This window comes from Falco cherrug (genome assembly GCF_023634085.1).
Source record: "Falco cherrug isolate bFalChe1 chromosome W unlocalized genomic scaffold, bFalChe1.pri SUPER_W_unloc_1, whole genome shotgun sequence".
In the NCBI taxonomy this organism is placed as follows: Eukaryota; Metazoa; Chordata; class Aves; order Falconiformes; family Falconidae; genus Falco; species Falco cherrug.
The window spans coordinates 3336904-3354796 of NW_026599288.1; the positions used below are offsets into that span (position 1 = coordinate 3336904).

At 37.5% G+C, this 17893-nt stretch overlaps 1 protein-coding gene across 1 annotated transcript in view; it reads left to right on the forward strand.

The window, feature by feature from the left end:
- Positions 1–17893, forward strand: part of LOC129734862 (protein mono-ADP-ribosyltransferase PARP8-like) — a 160065-nt gene that overhangs the window by 76191 nt on the left and 65981 nt on the right. Inside the window, exons 3-6 of the mRNA XM_055700203.1 lie at positions 5587–5624; positions 11913–12002; positions 13312–13382; positions 15758–15835. Coding sequence (XP_055556178.1) covers positions 5587–5624; positions 11913–12002; positions 13312–13382; positions 15758–15835 — 277 coding nt within the window. The remainder of the gene's footprint in view (positions 1–5586; positions 5625–11912; positions 12003–13311; positions 13383–15757; positions 15836–17893) is intronic.

The following is a 17893-nucleotide window of genomic DNA, read 5'->3' on the forward strand; positions in this document are numbered from 1 at the left end:
TATGAACATGCTATATTGCAGTAACCTTAGTTTTGCTGCCTTTTTCAGTTTTCATGGATTTTTTTTCCTTTTCCCAAGAGCTTACATTTTGGGGTAATATTTTGCTTGGTAATATAATCAGTTTGGTTTCTGGATTCATTTTTAACTAGCTTTGAGAAATTAGAGCAATGTTAAATGCAGGTGAATCTGCTTGTTCTATATCAAAATGGGACAGATTAATCTGAAAAGTAGCAATTATGTTGTGGATCCCCATCTACTTTAAGAATTAGTTCCCAAAAGCAGATAGACCTTTGTAGGATAATCTCTCTGAAGAAGGAACATAAATGGTTAAAACACATTAGAAAAAGCTTGCAAGAAATGCCCTGTGAATAGAATTGTTGCTATGTGTATTGGGTTTTCGTGGCAAGGTTTTGGTAGCAGAGGGACTACAGGGTTGGCTTCTGTTAGAAGATGCCAGAAGCTGCCACCATGTCCAATGGAGTCAGTGCCAGCTGGCTCCAAGACGGACCCACCGCTGGCCAAAGTGGAGCCAATCAGTGATGGTGGTAGCGCCTCTGTGATAACATATTTAAGAAGGGGGGGGGGGGGGAAGAACTGCTGCAGGACAGCATCTGGAAGAGAGGAGTGAGACTATGTGAGAGCAACAACTGCAGATACTAAGGTCAGTGAAGAAGGAGGGGGAGGAGGTGCTTCAGGTGCCAGAGCAGAGATTTCCCTGCAGCCTGTGGAAAAGATCATGGGGAGGCAGGCTGTCCCCTTGCAGCCCATGGAAGTTAACAGCGGAGCAGATATCCACCTGTAACCTGTGGAGGACCCCATGCCAGAGCAGGTGGATGCACCTGAAGGAGGCTGTGACCCTATGGAGAGCCTGTGCTGGAGCAGGGTCCTGGCAGGACTTGTGGCCCCACGGAGAGAGGACCCCATGCTGGATCAGGTTTGCTGGCAGGACTTGTGACCCTGTGGGGGACCCACGCTGGAGCAGTCTGTTCCTGAAGGACTGCACCCTGTGGAAGGGACCCAGGATGGAGCAGTTCACAAAGAACTGTAGCCCATGGGAAGGACTCACATTGGAGATGTTTGTGTAGGACTATCTCCCGTTGGTGAGACTCCACGCTGGAGCAGGGGATGAGTGTGAGGAGGAAGGAGCGGCAGAGACAAAGCGTTATGAACTGAACCCAGCCCCCATTCCCCATCCCTCTGTGCTGCTCGAGGAGAGAAGGTAGAGAAATCAGGAGTGAAGTTGAACCCGGGAAGAAGGGAGGGATGGGGGGAAGTTGTTTTAAGATTTGTTTTTATTTCTCATTAACCTACTCTGATTTGATTGGTAATAAATTAAATTAATTTCCCCAATTTGAGTCTGTTTTGCCTGTGATGGTAATTGCTGAGTGATCTCCCTGTCCTTATCTTGACCCATGAGCCTTTCATCGTATTTTCTTTCCCCTGTCCAGTTGAAGAGGGGGAATGATAGAGCAGCTTGGTGGGCACCTGATGTCCAGCCAAGGTCAACCCACCATACTAAGCTGAGGCTGGGGCTCTACACATAAATATTATTTCAAACAATACAAAGTTTACATTAAAAACTCATAAACAATGAGACATGACAAGTCTCACTAGTTTCTCCTGTGATGCTTTATTGTTTGTTAAATCACAAAAATTTTACAAGGCCATTTATAGTATGGAGCTTGTTCTGAGCTTAAGGGTTGAGAAATGTATGTACTGTAGGATGCCTTCTGCAGAGGGCCTAAGCTGAATAAAACAAATAACATGATCATTGAGGCTTTATTTACACCAAAGAGTTTAACTATGTTTATGTAGCTAAAGCAATATAACTGAACGAACAAGGATGATGTTGGCTGGTTAGAATCTGTTTATGGGAATGGAAATAAATTATAGTGATATAAGCTGTATTTATAGCAATGTAACTGCAATAGGATTGTACAGAGGAACTGCATTGCCAGAAGGAAAAATCACATCCTTCACTGGAATAATCATGTTGTACTTCTATGTGGAGGCCAGGCCTAAATTAATTCCAGTTGCATTTTTGAGTACTTAAACAAGAAAGATGCTTCAGTAAAGGCTTGATTTGGCTCTGAGAGGTTTTAACACTGAGAGGTGTTGAACATCTGCATCTTCACTGAAGTCTGTGCTTTTTGAAGGTGTTGTATGCCATCACAGTCCTGTGTTTCTGTCTTGGCTCTAAATCTCATTGAAGTCAGCAGGAAAATGCTTGTGTGGCTGCATGACTGGAACCTCTTAAGAGACCTTTGTTAGCCTGGTATATCTTGCTTTCTGACAAATCAGGTGCACGATCATTAGGAAGCAGTTTATCCTGAGTGCAGAAAAATGTGCCAAAACGCGATCATATGTGACAATCACAATGGCAAGCTGGGACACAAACCCAAGTTTTATTCTGTTCAGTAGTATTATTTCAGCTTTTTACTTCCATAGCCTGCACATAACTAACATGATTACAAGCCCAAGTATAAAGCACCACCGTCTCTCTCAGGGGGCTCAAACAATCTGTTTATTCTCCCCAAATATGAGTTTAAATATGTATGAGAGGAATGGCCTATCTAAAAGACTGTTCCCATGAGAACTTTCTTTGGCATAATACTTCACTAATACTTTTCAGAGTACACTGATCTGGTGACACTTAAGAGAGGACAGCACAGAGATCCCAACATGTACTGAAGATGTGAATTTAGATAGAAAGAAGACAATTAGACATTCCTTTTTTTTGGGGGGGTGGGGGTGTAATAGTGTAAAGGGTTAAACACATCCAGCATAATAAGTAGTGTTTCTAATAAAAACAAATGGTTTATTTTAATTGGAAGTAAATATCCCATTTTCAGGCATTTTGTTTTTTAATCTTTGGTTCACATCTCCTTTAAATGCTTTCCTCTGAAGTGGCAGCATAGGCTTATCAGATTCCATTATTATTATTTCCAACATATTACCATTTGATTTTGGTTTGGCAGATAGATTTACTATTAATGCTTTTCAGATGGAGGTGGCATCAGATTTTGGTGGCAAAATTTTTTCTGTAAGGAGACTTTTTATTACTGGGATCACAGAATAATTTTACTTTATATAATTTTTATCTTTCCTTTCCCCTCTGTTAATGTTCATATTAGTACTGAGACCACTACTGGATTTAGTGGGCTTTGGATCAGATCCTGAATTTGCTTGCAGTCATTACAAGATCTGGTTTGACACTATTTCTAACCTGCATCTTCATAAACCTTTTCATTTTAGTTCCATCTCACAAGATCTACAGTATATATTTTTCTCATTAATTTCCATTCAATGTCGCCACAACTGGTGCTGTCACAGATACCACATAATGAAGAAGAAGGAAGAGAAACACACTTTCATAGGGTTTCTGCACATAGGAACATAGAGTAATTATGTGGAGGGGATGACCTGTGCAGACTACTTGGTCTACTCCCCCACTCAAAGCAGAACCAACTTCGAACTTAAGTCTAGCTTCAAAGTTAGATTATGTTGCTGAGGGCCTTATCCAGTTGAGTTTTGAATATCTTCACTGATAGAAATTCTGTAAGTTCTGTAGCCCCTGTTTCTGTCCTCAATATGAAGAACTTTTTTTTAATATGTATGTGGAATTTCCCTGCTTTGCTGCAGCTTTTAAATTGGATTGAGATAGTTTTAAAATTTGAACATGGAATAATTCCTGAGTTCTAGAAAGGTTTTATTTTCTTAGAATAAAGTCCACACTTGAAGATAATCCTATATAACAATAGTCAAACAAACCTATACACATCAATTCTGGAGGCAGCAAAGAGGTGTGGCAAGCAGTCAGTCTGAAAGAGTAAGACTCAAGTACTTCTTTTGGTAGTAGAAGGAAGAAATGGTTACAAACACAGTGTCTAGAAGATAGTTTTTGGTAAGAAGGGGCCCTTAGATAACTTCTTGGGGGCTTTTTTGGTGGGTTTTTTTTTGTACCACAGGAGAAAATTCTCCACACATGACTGCACTGAGCTATAACATATTCCTTATTTTGGAATATTTCCCTATTTAAAATAGTGATATTTTATGCCATTACAGATTAATTAGATTTAAATACCCCAGTCTTTAGGGCAAATACTCCAAGATGAGAGGATATAGATGATGCCTATTCCAAATGTCTGAAAAATAACTAAAAGAGAAAAATCACAAAATGTTGAATTTACACAGTGATGGGATTTAATTCTGGTTTGACTGAGGCTATCAAGAGTTGTGTGGCTAAATCCATTGTCAGCTGTAATAAACACTGCTTCAATCTATGTGAATGTTTGCAGCTGTTGAAGAAAAAGGCATCTTTGCTTCTTAGTCAAACAGTACATAAAATTAATTGTGCTAGAATAGATTGTGTGTAAAAACAGGTGCAGTAATCAACTGACTTACAGAAGAAAGTATGGGACCTACTTTTTCATATTGATTGCCTCTTCCAGTTATTGGATTATGAAAGTAGACCTCATTTAACAGAAGTCCTTGAGAGAGAAAAAGAAAAAAATCACCTGTGGTTTTATTTTATAGTCTACATGGAAGTTATATTCATGTAATTTAGAAAGATCCACTGAATCGATTTTCAGCAATGTAGAATACATACACCAAATTTATTTATCCTGCCTTTGTCTGCTTAACTCACTACAGACATGAACACACATCATGTATTATTTAAATGTGTAGCTTGACACATGCAATTTTTAGGTTTTAGAAGTGGAAAGAACATAAATTATACAACAGAAAGCTTTCAGCATGCTGCATAGTTGAATGTTTTTAATTCAAAATGAAGACACACATTAACCTTAAAAAAAATCAAAGGGACTCGGTGGGTACTTATATAACTGAGCAGACCATCATGCCCATTTGTCCTGCTCTCAGCAGTGAGTTTAGTGAACATCTCACTGGGTGACAGTGAAAGCACATGTGGACTGAGCTGGAGGACTGACACAGTATGTATGTTCATTTTCTGGTGAAACAGATTCGGGTAATCCATGTAGTGAAGCTACCCTTCAGTTTGACTGTGGCTCTTTCAAATTTGATTTGAACTCAGTTTGACAGAGAGGTAGAGGTATCAAATAAGCTTGCCACAACTGTTATAAATATGGGGGTTTGATGAGGGGAAGGAGTCCAAACCATACAGAGCCTTTGCTGAGACTAACAGGAACATACAGAAGTACTACTGAGCCTTGAGTAAACCCCAGAAACAGATGCAGAGAAAACTGGGCTTTTCTAGTTTTGGTGTTCAAAGAGCAACTTTTTTTTTTTTTTTAATAGGACTAAGTACAGACATTGTGAAATATTACTCTAAAGTGAATATAATGCAGTATTGATATTCTTTTTATGAAGGTTGATATAGGGATGTGCCAATTTAGCAAAGTAAGCTTTCAAAATGGGCATGATACTTTTTTTAGCTGCACGCTTCAAAAGCCATCAAAATAGCTGTTGCCTTCTGTCCTGGAAACTGTCAGGAACCTATAAATAAACATAAAATAATACAGGAGCAAGAAAAGAATCTTATGCCAGCAGTTAATGTTGTTGTTATTAATTCTGTTGTTTCTTTTTTTTTTTTTCTTTTTACAGTGTATCCTATTCAGTGCATGTCTCTGAGGATTACCCAGGTACAGTGCAACGTTCTTGTCTGTGACGCTTGTATGCATGATACTGCAATTTGCAATATTCAGCTGAAAATATCTGAAAGGGTGTTAATGTCTTCCAAGTGCACCCTTATGCTAATAATTTTCCATTAGTTAGATTATTTTCAGAGTCATTTCTCCTTTTCAGGTGTCATTTATCAACTAGGTCAGGGTGAGAAAACCTGGTTCACAAGCTTACAGAGACTGGAGCTTGTGATGCTTTCTGTGTCTGGAGCCAACAGTGACAGGAGTGAGAAACTGCCCAACTCCTCTTTGGCATGGTAGATAAAGCTTGATCTTTCAAGAGGCTGCACAGTCTGGCATGGGGCCAGCAAAGCACTTCTGTGTTAGACCTTAATGAGACTACTCACATTCACATTCTTAAAGTTAAGCCTGTGGACTGTGCATTGATGCTTCTCAGGGTCTGTTGCAGCCAAGGGTTTGTGTATGGGTATGTATTTGGTAACATAAGCTTGCAAAGCTGTTCAGTCCTGCCTCCCTGTCATACCCTGAGCTGGGTTGTCAAAAATATTTATTTGTGTTACTGTGTGGCCAACCCAGACAAGGGGAATTATCCATATGAAAGACAACCAGGAAAGAGCAAAAGCTAGTTTTCTACTAGCTTGTTTCCCTGATTTCCTTTACAAAGAGACTGCATAGATACTTCAGGTGGCACAGAGATCAGCAGAAGCAGGAGAGGGAAGCAAGGGTGAGGGCAGACAGGCACTGTGCAAGTAAAGGTACATGGTAGTACTGTTGGATTGCACCACATTCTGTATTTTTGCACCTGGGAGTATTTAATAGTCTAAGTACTGTGAATTATATGAAACCCTCTGGCCTTTTTTTATCATTATCTGTAACATCTCTGTTATATTTCTAAAATAAATATTTCTTGTTTCTTTTAGAATCTCTAAAGAAGTGAGGCTTTGATCTTCACTGATAAGCAGTAGACTATGCCTGTTCAAAACACCAGAGTGTTTGAAGCAGATGCAGAGAGAAATCAGTATCAGCAGTGATGCTAAATACAATGGATTATGTGAAAGAATGCTCACAACCTTTGTGAGAGATATTTTTTTTCACCAGTAAAAACTGGAGGAAAAGCTACTACTAATAATAATCTATTCAACATGTAGTAAGCAGAAAAACTGAGATTCATAAAATACACAGTCATACCAGTGATAAATCAGTGACTCAATGATTACTCCATTGACCTGACAATGAAAGGAGGGACAAATCGTTGGGAAAAAAATCTACATCATATTTTATTAATGTTTTGTTTTATTAGACATCAGTAATGGATTTATTAATTTCAGGGATTAAGCTATTATGAAGGCACTGAACTTGATGTCTATGAGCCCCTAAACTAAATGGCAAGCTGGAGCACTGAACCAGCAGTTACTCTCACAGCACATAAGATCTCATCTCCTGGCAAGCTCTTCTGACAGGCACACCTCAAACTTCCCTTACAGATGCTGTTTCCAGCATGCTCTGATGGCCTACAAGCCTGAGTGACTTTGGTGGCTCTAAAACCTAATAAATATTCTCTGCCATCACCCCCTATATTTTAAAGCCAGATAGAACCTGGGGGGGGGGGAGGTAAACCAGCTATGCATGTTTACTGATTGCAAATGTAACCCTTCAAGCCTTTGGAAGAGCTGATTTCATTCATATCTTAAGCTTTTGCAGTATGTATGTTTGCTTTGTGATGAAGAGGTGTTTAGTGTGTTAAGAAGGATAATGACTGTCATTTTACAGCTTTGATCCTAAAAATACTTCCTTTGGCTTGGTGAGCCAGATTCTTTGTCTCCTCTTTGTGCTAAATCTATAACTTAACATTACTGCTCACTGTGTCTACCTCTTCTCTGGCATGTATTTTAAGGGATGTTTCACGGACATATCAGGGTGTGATGGTGTCAAGCCTGGGAAGCTCTGTGCTGGTATCCTCCTCAATTGGAAGATGATCTTCAAGTATTGCTACTAGCTGCTAGAGTTCAGAGCAGGATATGCTCATCAAATTAAATTTATCATGGGTTAAGTCTTTACAGATCAAGGTTTAAGTCCATTAGTGTGTACCTATATCAAAGTCATATCCTTTGGAGAGTAAGAGTGTGTAATACACATTGGATCAAATTTGGAAATCATGAGAAGGCTGTCAGAGTTGATCATCAGATAAATTTCTAATGTATGCAATAAATATATGAAAATAGAAGAGATTAAGTTACCATACAAATTATGTTCATTCAGCTGAAAGTCATACCACCACAAGTAATTTTTAGATATTATAAGAAGAGCTTTGGGTACTGTGTATACTCTAGCTCCATGCATTGTTGTTATATATGCAGTGTCACTGCATTGGCACTGATAACACTGTGTAACTATTGCTGAATTGCTTCATAAAACATCAAAAGATTACAGAGTGTTAAATCATACCTATGGGAATTGCAATATGACATGACAACTTTCAATAATGGAAGGTGTTTGAATGTTTCATAATTATGAGTGAAAGCTAAAAATATGCTCACAAAGGCACACTGAATAACTTAATAGGAGTAGTGTTGAGACAATATTGTCTCAAAGTTATATATACATTGCTGAAATTGTGAAAATATCACTGAAAATTTAGAGGTAGGTAATATCAGTTCCAGTAATATATCTTTGTAACCATTTTCTCATAACATAGACACAACTGGGGGAAAATAATGCTCCTAAGGAGCAGTTATAGAATATAACATCAGTGAGTAGATTAAAGTTCCATTAATATGAGTGGATTGTGACTCCTGTGAGAACCATTACAACAGCAAGCATTATGCTAATGATTGTACATTCTGAGTGATACATGTTGGCTGTCATAAACTTGTAGAACTGCTATAGTCTTTTATCCCAGTGATTTGTGGGTTACACACATGTTAACAGAAACATCTTTTTCTTAAACCTTGTTAGATTGCAGCACAGAGAGAGACAACCAGTTTGGCAGCAAGTGGTTTGTTGCATCCCTACACTAGGTTCAGGCAGACTCCACTTAAAAAGAGAGGTGTTCCTGGGTGTAGTGCCTTAGAAATTGGATGTTGAAGAAAGCAAGCCCAGTATTTTAATTTCAAGTTTCATTAGACTGATGGAAGGAAAGAAAAAAAACCCCAATGGTTGCCAAATAGAAAAGGAAAACAAATACTTGGCAGTGAAAAGTACATTATCCAGCTGCCAAGAAAGAATGACAAACAGTGGACATAAAAATATAATTAAAATCCATATATGTATATCTTGATAACTTTTTATTCTTTATAGCACTGTTAAAGGAAAAATTCATATAGACATGGGTACCACTAGGTTTGCTTTAATCACAACTCAGAGTTGGGCCACCACCTCAGTGAGTGGCAGAGAACAAAGGGATACAGCACAATTTATATACACTTATCAAATCATTAGTCAGTGTCTGAAGTTTTTAGAAGTTTCCTTTGGTCTTGTCAGTTCTGCGAATCCATCACCTGACCCTGTCCCAGCTGATTCATCTATTCGGTTCCAGTCTCTGCCTCGGTTCCAAGGTCCTCCTTGGATCATGATCTTCTTTCTGACTGCTTTAACTCACACAATCCTTCAAGCACACTTAGTCTTTGAGCAAGCAATTCCTATTCACATATACTATTTTTTTCTAAAAACACCTGCATTTTTGAGAGCAGCTGTGTATACAAATTGATCATCTATTGTTTCTCTATTCTCCTACTGATTAACTTGACTGGGTTTTAAACCAGCCTTGGATTAGGACTATACAAGGGCCAAGGCCTGGTTCTGCCATTTAGCAGCTTCAGCACTTTAAATTTCTTAATTCAAAATACATTTTCTTTAACAGCACATATTGCTGTTTTTCCTACTTTTTCACACATCAATAAGTTCTAGCACATGGATTTCCTTTCTCCCACCCATATATATGGTGTTAGGTATATTTAGGGGTAAATGTTGACCTTGGTTATTCCAGCTCATTAGACTCTATACCAGTAAGTTACACTCCCAAACCTGGGAAAGGAATGAGTGTGTGTTGTATACCCAGAGCCATCCAGTATGGTGAGGCTGACACTGAAATGATGGCAGGAAGGTAGAACATGCAAATAGAGGCAAGGCAGGGGTTTGTGGAGGGGGTGAGATGCAACTGTCTTGGAGGCACAATTTACAGCCTGTCCTGCTGACAGGCAAAAGTGGGAGGAGGAGGAGTGAATGCTGGTAGATGGCTGGAGGGACCCCATTTTATTTGCACAATGCTGTGGCTTTAAAACACATCCCTGTGCCAAGCATGTAGCCAAGCAGACACAAACTGAGCAGATAGAGCAGGTTGCTATGCCCACTGGAGTGCAGTGCTCAGGGAAAAGTGGTGTCAGCCTCCTGCAGCAATTGCCCGCTCGCAATATGTTTGTTGAGCTGAGCACAGATTACCTCATGGGACAGTGCAAGAGTGGAAGTAGGCGAAGGTGTGGGATAGTGTCAGACTCAGTAGACGTGAATGTGGCAGAAAGGCTGTTTCACAGGCAGTGGGCTGCTCATGTGCCTGTCTGTCTGTGGCAGTGCAGCTGCTAGTCTGCAAAGGTAGTGTGGCACACCTGTGCAAGAAAGGGGCAGCAGCATCAGGGCTTGGTCTTGATAGAGACTTCTAAAACCCACAATAATACAAGTAATAATATTGCTGAATTTACTGATCAGTTGATGTTAGCATTTTCAACATTGCACTGGAAGCACTGTGGTCAAAAGCTTTGAGCATGCAGCAGTATGCTTAAAATTATGTGTGAGTTTACACACTTTGCTGATGTGGGAATGGAGTGTTCAAAATTATGATAGATCAATTCCTTGTTTCAGTTCTCTTATTTGTCTCTTTATCTGTGATTACTTAATTGTCAGCTACCCTGGTTTCAGCTGGGATAGAGTTGATTTTCTTCTTAGTAGCTGGTACAGTGCTGTGGTTTGGATTTGGTGTGAGAACAATGTTGATAACACACTGATGTTTTAGTTGTTGCTAAGTAGTGCTTACTCTAAATCAAGGACTTTTCAGTTTCCCATGCTCTGTTAGTGAGCAGGTGCACAAGAAGCTGGGAGGGAGCAGAGCCAGGACAGGTGACCTGAATGGCCAAAGGGATATTCCATACCATAGAACGTCATGCTCAGTATATAAACTGGGGGGAGTTGGTCAGGAGGGGCCAATTGCTGCTCGGGGACTGGTTGGGCATTGGTCAGCGGGTAGTGAGTAATTTTATTGTGCATCACTTGTCTTTGGTGGGTTTTATTTCTCTTTCTCTTTTTGTTGTCTCCCTTTTCATTACTATTATTATTATAATATTTTATTTTATTTCAATTATTAAACTGTCCTTATTTCAACACATGTATTTTACCTTTTTTTTCCCCAGTTCTCCTCCTCATCCCACCAGGGGAGGGAGGGAAGTGAGTGAGCGGCTGTGTGGTACTTAGTTCCTGACTGGGGTTAAACCACAACATCAGCCTTTCTGCTCTAGAGTATATATTTCAATTCAGCCCAGATCAGTAGAAAACAAAATTTTATTACTTTCACAGACAGGTCAGCAATTAATGCAAAATAAGCTTCTGCAGATACTACATAAAAATTTGCTTCCCCTTGTTCATTGTTACTAAACATTTGGCTGGAAGGAAAAAAAAAATCACAGCGTGATCTCCACATTTTGTAAGAATGTTTGGAATAGACTTTCCATATTCATATCCATACCTAATGTTTTTGTTAAGTGGGAGGAAAGATATTTTTTTTTCTGAATATAGGCACAAGAAATGTTGTCCACTGATTAGAAGATGCTTCAAACATCCTTTACATGACTAGGCAAAATGAGGCATAGGTATTTTGAATAATGGGCTGTTAACACCTAGGTCTGAATGCAGCCTTCACTCTGCACACCAGACCTAGCTTGAATTTTAGTATCAGGCATGACAAAAATCATAGAACAAGTCTTAATTTTGGAAAAGGTTGTCTCAAACCCTCATAAGCCTTGTGGGACACTTCAGAGCAGCCCTTGGTGTGATTCCTGAAAGCCACGATATCAGACTCCAGGGGTTTGCTTTTATAAAATTTGGGACCAAATCTTCCATTCTTTTGGTATTTTTCTTTTCATTAGCAATCTCAGCTGAAAAAAATGCACCAGGAAGATGGTAGTGCTGGGCTTCCCTAATGGGAAGTGGTTCCTTATGTTACAAGGGTGGAATGGGCAACATTGGAAGATGCTGGCAGAAAAAAAATTGGACTTCACCATGCAAGGTGTTTTTCTTTTGTAGATAACACTTATGTTTCCATTTCTGATAATGATGAAGATGTGGTAGTTACAACAGAGCCAATTCCAGTAATTTTCGACCAAATTGCTACAGGTAATCTTATGTCCCGAGTGTTTTACCAAGTTCATATTTTGTGAGGAAAGACAAGATGTTGCCTTTACTTAAAGGGAGATATGTTGATGTGTGTACAGTTTGCTATTTTCTCAGTCTTGCTGTAGTAAATTGTCCTACATTTCAGAATAGAAGAAATTAAAATATTTCTTTTGGGGATCAACATGATTGTACAGGCAGAATGTATTTTATTCTTTTAATGTCTTGCAGTCTGTGATAAAGCAATTCTCCTTGAATACAGTTAGAGGTGCTTAATACTTCCCAGTTATAAGTTTTCATGCTCACTTGCTTAAAACTTCACTAAATCTTCACCACTGGGGATGAAACAGTCTATAACTACCATTGCCTCTAATTAATTATTTCAGGAAATTTCAAACAAAATGATTCGGCTGTTTCACGAAATGAGACTATAGAAAAAAATATCTTTTTTCCCGGTGATTTTTGGAACCTGTTAATTTGAAATTATTTCCATACTTTCAAAAATTATTCGATACATGAAAGGTCATGCTTTTCAGACATCTAGACACATTTATACAATATATAATCGAGATTTGTGCATACTCCATAGAGATTTTTTAGATTTTAGCAGTCAAATTCCCTGATGGTTTCAGGCTGCAGGAGAAACTGCATAGAGCAGTCTTAATTCTGGAAATTCTTCAGATAGGAACACTTGACTTTGCAGACTTTTTTTATTTATTACAATAGTTTAGGGCTTTCTTTGTGTAACACAGAATTACTTTGAATTTCACTGGAAAACCAATATGATCTTCAGTCTCTGATCTCATTTATACTGATGTAAATAAAAAATAATTTTATTGAAATCATTGGAGTGGTACACAAACAAAAATTGGCCATTATAGTTAGAAGTTTAAGATAAATTTTACTTGCAAATATTTCTGTAATTTAAAGACAAATACAGCCTGTCATTTAAAATAGGATCAAACCCTATATTTTATATAGATTATTAGATTTAATTTTGCTGAGGGATTTTGTTTTATTCTTTTATAAAGTATACAAAATTAATGAATGACACTGAAGTGTAAATTACAGATTGAGAAAAACAAATGCCCTAGATGGACCAGCCGAGTTTCATTTCACACTTAAAAATATGAGTCTTCTGAGATGTTGGGGCTTCTTAATTTTAGACTGTTGTATTGTAATCTCTTTGGTGCTTTTCCTATCTGTAATTTTTTGTTCCTTATTTGCTCTACTACTCCAAGTTTTTAAAGTCTGCATATGCAAAATTATTTCACATTTTTCACGTGTTCCCTATTTTCCTGTTTCTTTTAAGAATTAAGAAAAACCAGTGATGTCAACTATTGCTTATCCATAAAATCAAAATTACAGAGGGAGAATGGAGAGGTATGTATTTCTTGGATTTTTTTAACAAGATATTTTAAGAAACAACAAAATAATAAAATATGAATATTTACCATAGATTCCCTGTCAAATCTAACCCAAACTGTAGGTTTACACATTTTATAAGGTGAGTGTAGTTCTCTGGGTTTCATATGTGGATTAACCAGCAAATCACTTAGTTGGGATAGGGATGCTCCCATCTTGGAGATGTTTATTTTATCTTTTGTTCAGTGGTGGCATAGACCCTGTCTGCCCTAAAAATACAGCTCTCCTGGAGAAGTAGATCATGATGCCATTACCTTTTAACCTAGTCTTGCATGTAGGACCACACCCCATTTATTAGCTCATTGCTTCATCATGTGGCCTACAGCAGTCCCACTGGAGTCTCTGGACCTCTGCATGACACTATTCACCATAAGTAGCATCTGGAGTATTAAAGCCTTCCAGTCACAGTTGTATTTGTGCTGTACCTCTGGCATGGGTCCCTGACCAGTATCACTTTGACATTAACTCAAGAAAGAAGTGGCACTAACGTAAGGTATACAGGGGTTGACAGTGTTATGGGCTCAAAGAAAGTACCACATAGGCTTCCACCCCAAGCAAGAAATTGAGCACTGTAACAAGATTTCAAGTGCTTGACTTAAAGACTTCCTTTGTTAAGGGTGGTTGCTTTGTTTAGAATACTTGTTTCTTGACTACTGCTTTTTAGGCTCCAATCTGTATTTGATCCTGGAAAAGTCAGATAAGCATGTTCAGATACGATAATGGGTATGGCTGGGTTTTTTTGTAGATGAAACCTGATTTGACGTAAAAAGTTGCATTGGAAATATTTTGCTTTGGCTGCCTCATAATTGTATTCATTGCTCTGTAAACATTATAAATTCAAGCACAGTAAGAATTTACCCTTTTGATTAAAAGCCTGAGATACAGTTAGCTTCTATGGGAAAGAGTTTGAGCTTTTATTTATTTATTTTTCCAATTAAACAAGGTACTTACTTAGGCATGGAAGTACTGAAAAAAGCCTTTAAATAAAAGACTGACCATTTCATTTGTCTAGACAGTTAGACATTTTGGTTAGGATAGGATGAGTTTGTCACTTTTGTAGTGTGAGAGTTTAATTTCTCTTTGCTTTGTGTTGAATTTTTGTTCAGTTGAGTTCTCTTTTAACACAGGCTTCCCCTTGAGCTAAAGTTATTATAAAACAATGAAGACTGATGTCACTTTGTTTCTTTTCAGTAAAGTAGAAGCAGAAATTATTTTTATTCCTTGTCTTAAAAAATTGCTGTGAAATTGGCTGAAATACAATTTTTGTTCTATGTATACATACAGTGAATAGAGCAGGAATTTAGAGACAAAGGTAAGGAAATGGGATTAGAATGTCTGACCATAGAAATTGGTGATAAGAGTATATTTGACAGTTATGAATATATGGGACTTAGAGGTAACTTTTAATCTTTGATTCATACATCTGATTTATATTCCATTATGACAGTTCTGTGCAGGACATAAATAAAAAGTATGCAATATATACATCATGATCAGATTAAAGTGAAGAATTATGATTTTATCAAGTATTCTTTATGGGATCCTTGTCAGCATAGGGTCTAGAAATAATAAATGGATTGTGGGAAACAAGATTTAATATCTTCAAGCAATTACATCATTATAAGTAAAGGTTCCATTGGTAGGAAGCAGAATATAACACTTCTGCTCATGCTGAGTTGCAGTCTGTAGCATGATCAGTTCTATTTAGTTGAGTGCAATTATTCACGGAAAAGCCTATTTAGAGCAGGTTTTACTTGGGTAAGCATATTACTTTCTAATCCTTAATTGTCAAAGTCATAGAACAGAGCAAGTCAGAAAATTAAGTTTGAACTTTTCTGGCAACAGGCTGGTACTGTTAAAAATAATAATTATGCAGCAGTGTGTCAGAGTTTTTCACATAAAGGAACTTAAGAGATCCCATGTTCAGACTTGAATTATTTCCTTAATCTATTAGAATTGGTTTACCAGAATAAAGTATTATTTTTTTTTTGGTCACTGAAATGCCAAATGAATTAGGTCCAGAACCTTTCTTGGTGGGTAAATTATGCTTTGTTTAGCAAAAGGAGATAGTGAAGTACCCCTGCATAGTCTACTGAATTCTCCAGTTCCATAAAACATCACACTGTGTCTGTATCCAAAGTATGATTTCTCCAACGTATATTCCAGGTGTTTTTATGTACCTAGTTAGTGAGTGCTTGTTTTGTCTGAGATCTTTTAATAAAGGGTGCTTAGAGCTTATTTGTAAAAACATAATTACTGTAGTTATAATTAGAACTATAAATGCAAGATAAACATATTGCTTGTATCATTGCTAACTTTCCTTTTCCATTAAGGAGTCACAGCACAACACCACAGTTGAAGATGACTCTGAAGGAGATAATGATTCTGAGGAATTTTATTATGGAGGACAGGTAATGGGGATATTTTTGCACAAGTTTCAAGAAATTAATATTTCAAAGCTTCTGTGGTTCATTCCATTATAAATTTATGATAATCTCTTATGTTTATTCAACATAGAATAGAATGCCATGTGTATATATGTGTAGTATTTTATAGTAGAAGTATTGAATATGTTATACTTTATAATTATATCAAATTTAAAATAATATGAGTTTGTTTAAATTTGTAAAGCTCTAAGAATAGAAAAAACAAGTGCTCTTCAGGATGTTTGAAAATAGAAGCCAGTTGCTTACTTCCAGGAAATAGATATTCACTCTTTAAAGCATATCCCATTATTGATACAAATGGGAAGTCAGACTGTATCCCAATCTGTTTCCTTCTGGAGGATCACCATTTTGTAAAGTCAAGAGCATTGGAATTTAATGGTAAAAAGATTATTACAAAACAGTTTTGATCTAGGCAATAGTGCATTCTTTTTCTGAGCTCTACAGTTAAATTCACCTTGAAAAATGCTGCATATTTTTAGATTAATGTACTGCTCTGTGTCTTTACTTCTTTTTCCCTTATCAGAATTAGTTATTAAATTCTCTTATGTATTGGGAAATAAAATTTATTAATACCTTTTCCTTTTTCAGTGTCAAAAGAGCGCTTCATGCTGCTAGTCTCTTTATTCAGATTTTTCTTATCTTTTTAGTCTGTTGCCCCAAAGGAATAATTTCTTACTGATTAGAACTGTTTATTTTGATGAACATTTTAACAAGCTACAGTCGCTGTTTATGAAAGTTGTCACTATCTCAGCCTTGAGGCTGAAGCCATCCATGCCCTTGGCGTGCAGAGCTGAGGCTGCAGTGCCAGCCAGTTGGGACAGTGCAGAGAGCATGGGATGCTGTTGAGCTGGACATCGTCAAGCCTCTTCTCTTGCAGAGCCAACAGTGTGGTGGGGTTGGAACACAAAATACACGTTGAGGTGCTTTATTCTTAAAAAAGCATGCTCCTAAAAAGCTATTAAAAGTGATATTGAAACTGGAACTGAAAGAATGTATTTTTAGTGTCAGAAAATAACTGACATGGGGCATTGACTCATTCACTTTAGAAATGACTACAGGAAATGCCTCCCTTCAGCTGCTGACTCCTACGGCCCTGTGGAGAGCTGGGAAGGACCATGTACACATACTTCAGTGTAAAGACCAGTGTCTTATTTTAATCTGCCTGAAAGGAAAAATCTGATTTTGCCCTGTAGTGATGAGTTGTGTGTCCTGGATTAATTTTTCAACTCTGCAGAAAGGGCAGTAACCTTAAGGTGAAGGAAAAGGCAGCAAAGGACTGGGAGTGCTTACTTCTTAAACCAGCGCAAATACACTTAGTAAGGCATGCCTGCCAGTGCCCAAATGGATAAATATTAACGCTGCCTATGCGATATGAACACAGAAAGCAGCAAATCATTTTGCAAGGTGTAAAAGATCTGTGTAATAGGAAATACTAATTAGAATTTAGTTGCCTTATATTTGAAGTAGAAACTACACTATATTGCATTGTCATTTTTTTAAGTTAGTATATTTAATTGAAGGAATGATAACTGGGGGGGGGGAGCAGTAAAATTACAATAAAATCAGCAACAAAAATAAAATACCAGATGACTGTGAATGTCTCGAGTATAGAATACTCAAAAAGCAAAATAAGGAGAACAAACAAACAAAATAACCCAAAGACATAGCAGAAAGTATATTTAATAAGAGAGAAAATAGGAATTTTTATAATTTAAAACTTCATGGTCAAAAATACAAAATTCTAAAGAAGAATTAAAAAAATATTGAGGACTTAGGAAATAAATAGAAAATCAGATAATGAGCAAAGTCCCTTGAGAGATAAAAAGTATGGTCCTTTTTCAAAGAAATCGATTGTAAGAGTTAAGTGATCATCAGGTGTATTGGAAAAACAAAGTAGTTGACTGTATATGGGGGGAACCAGTAAGGTAAGCTGCTTCAAGACAAGTGTGTGCTGTGCCCACAGAGAAAGGGGACAAAAATGTTGACTTTAGCAACTAGAAGGAATAGATGCTAGTGTAATTG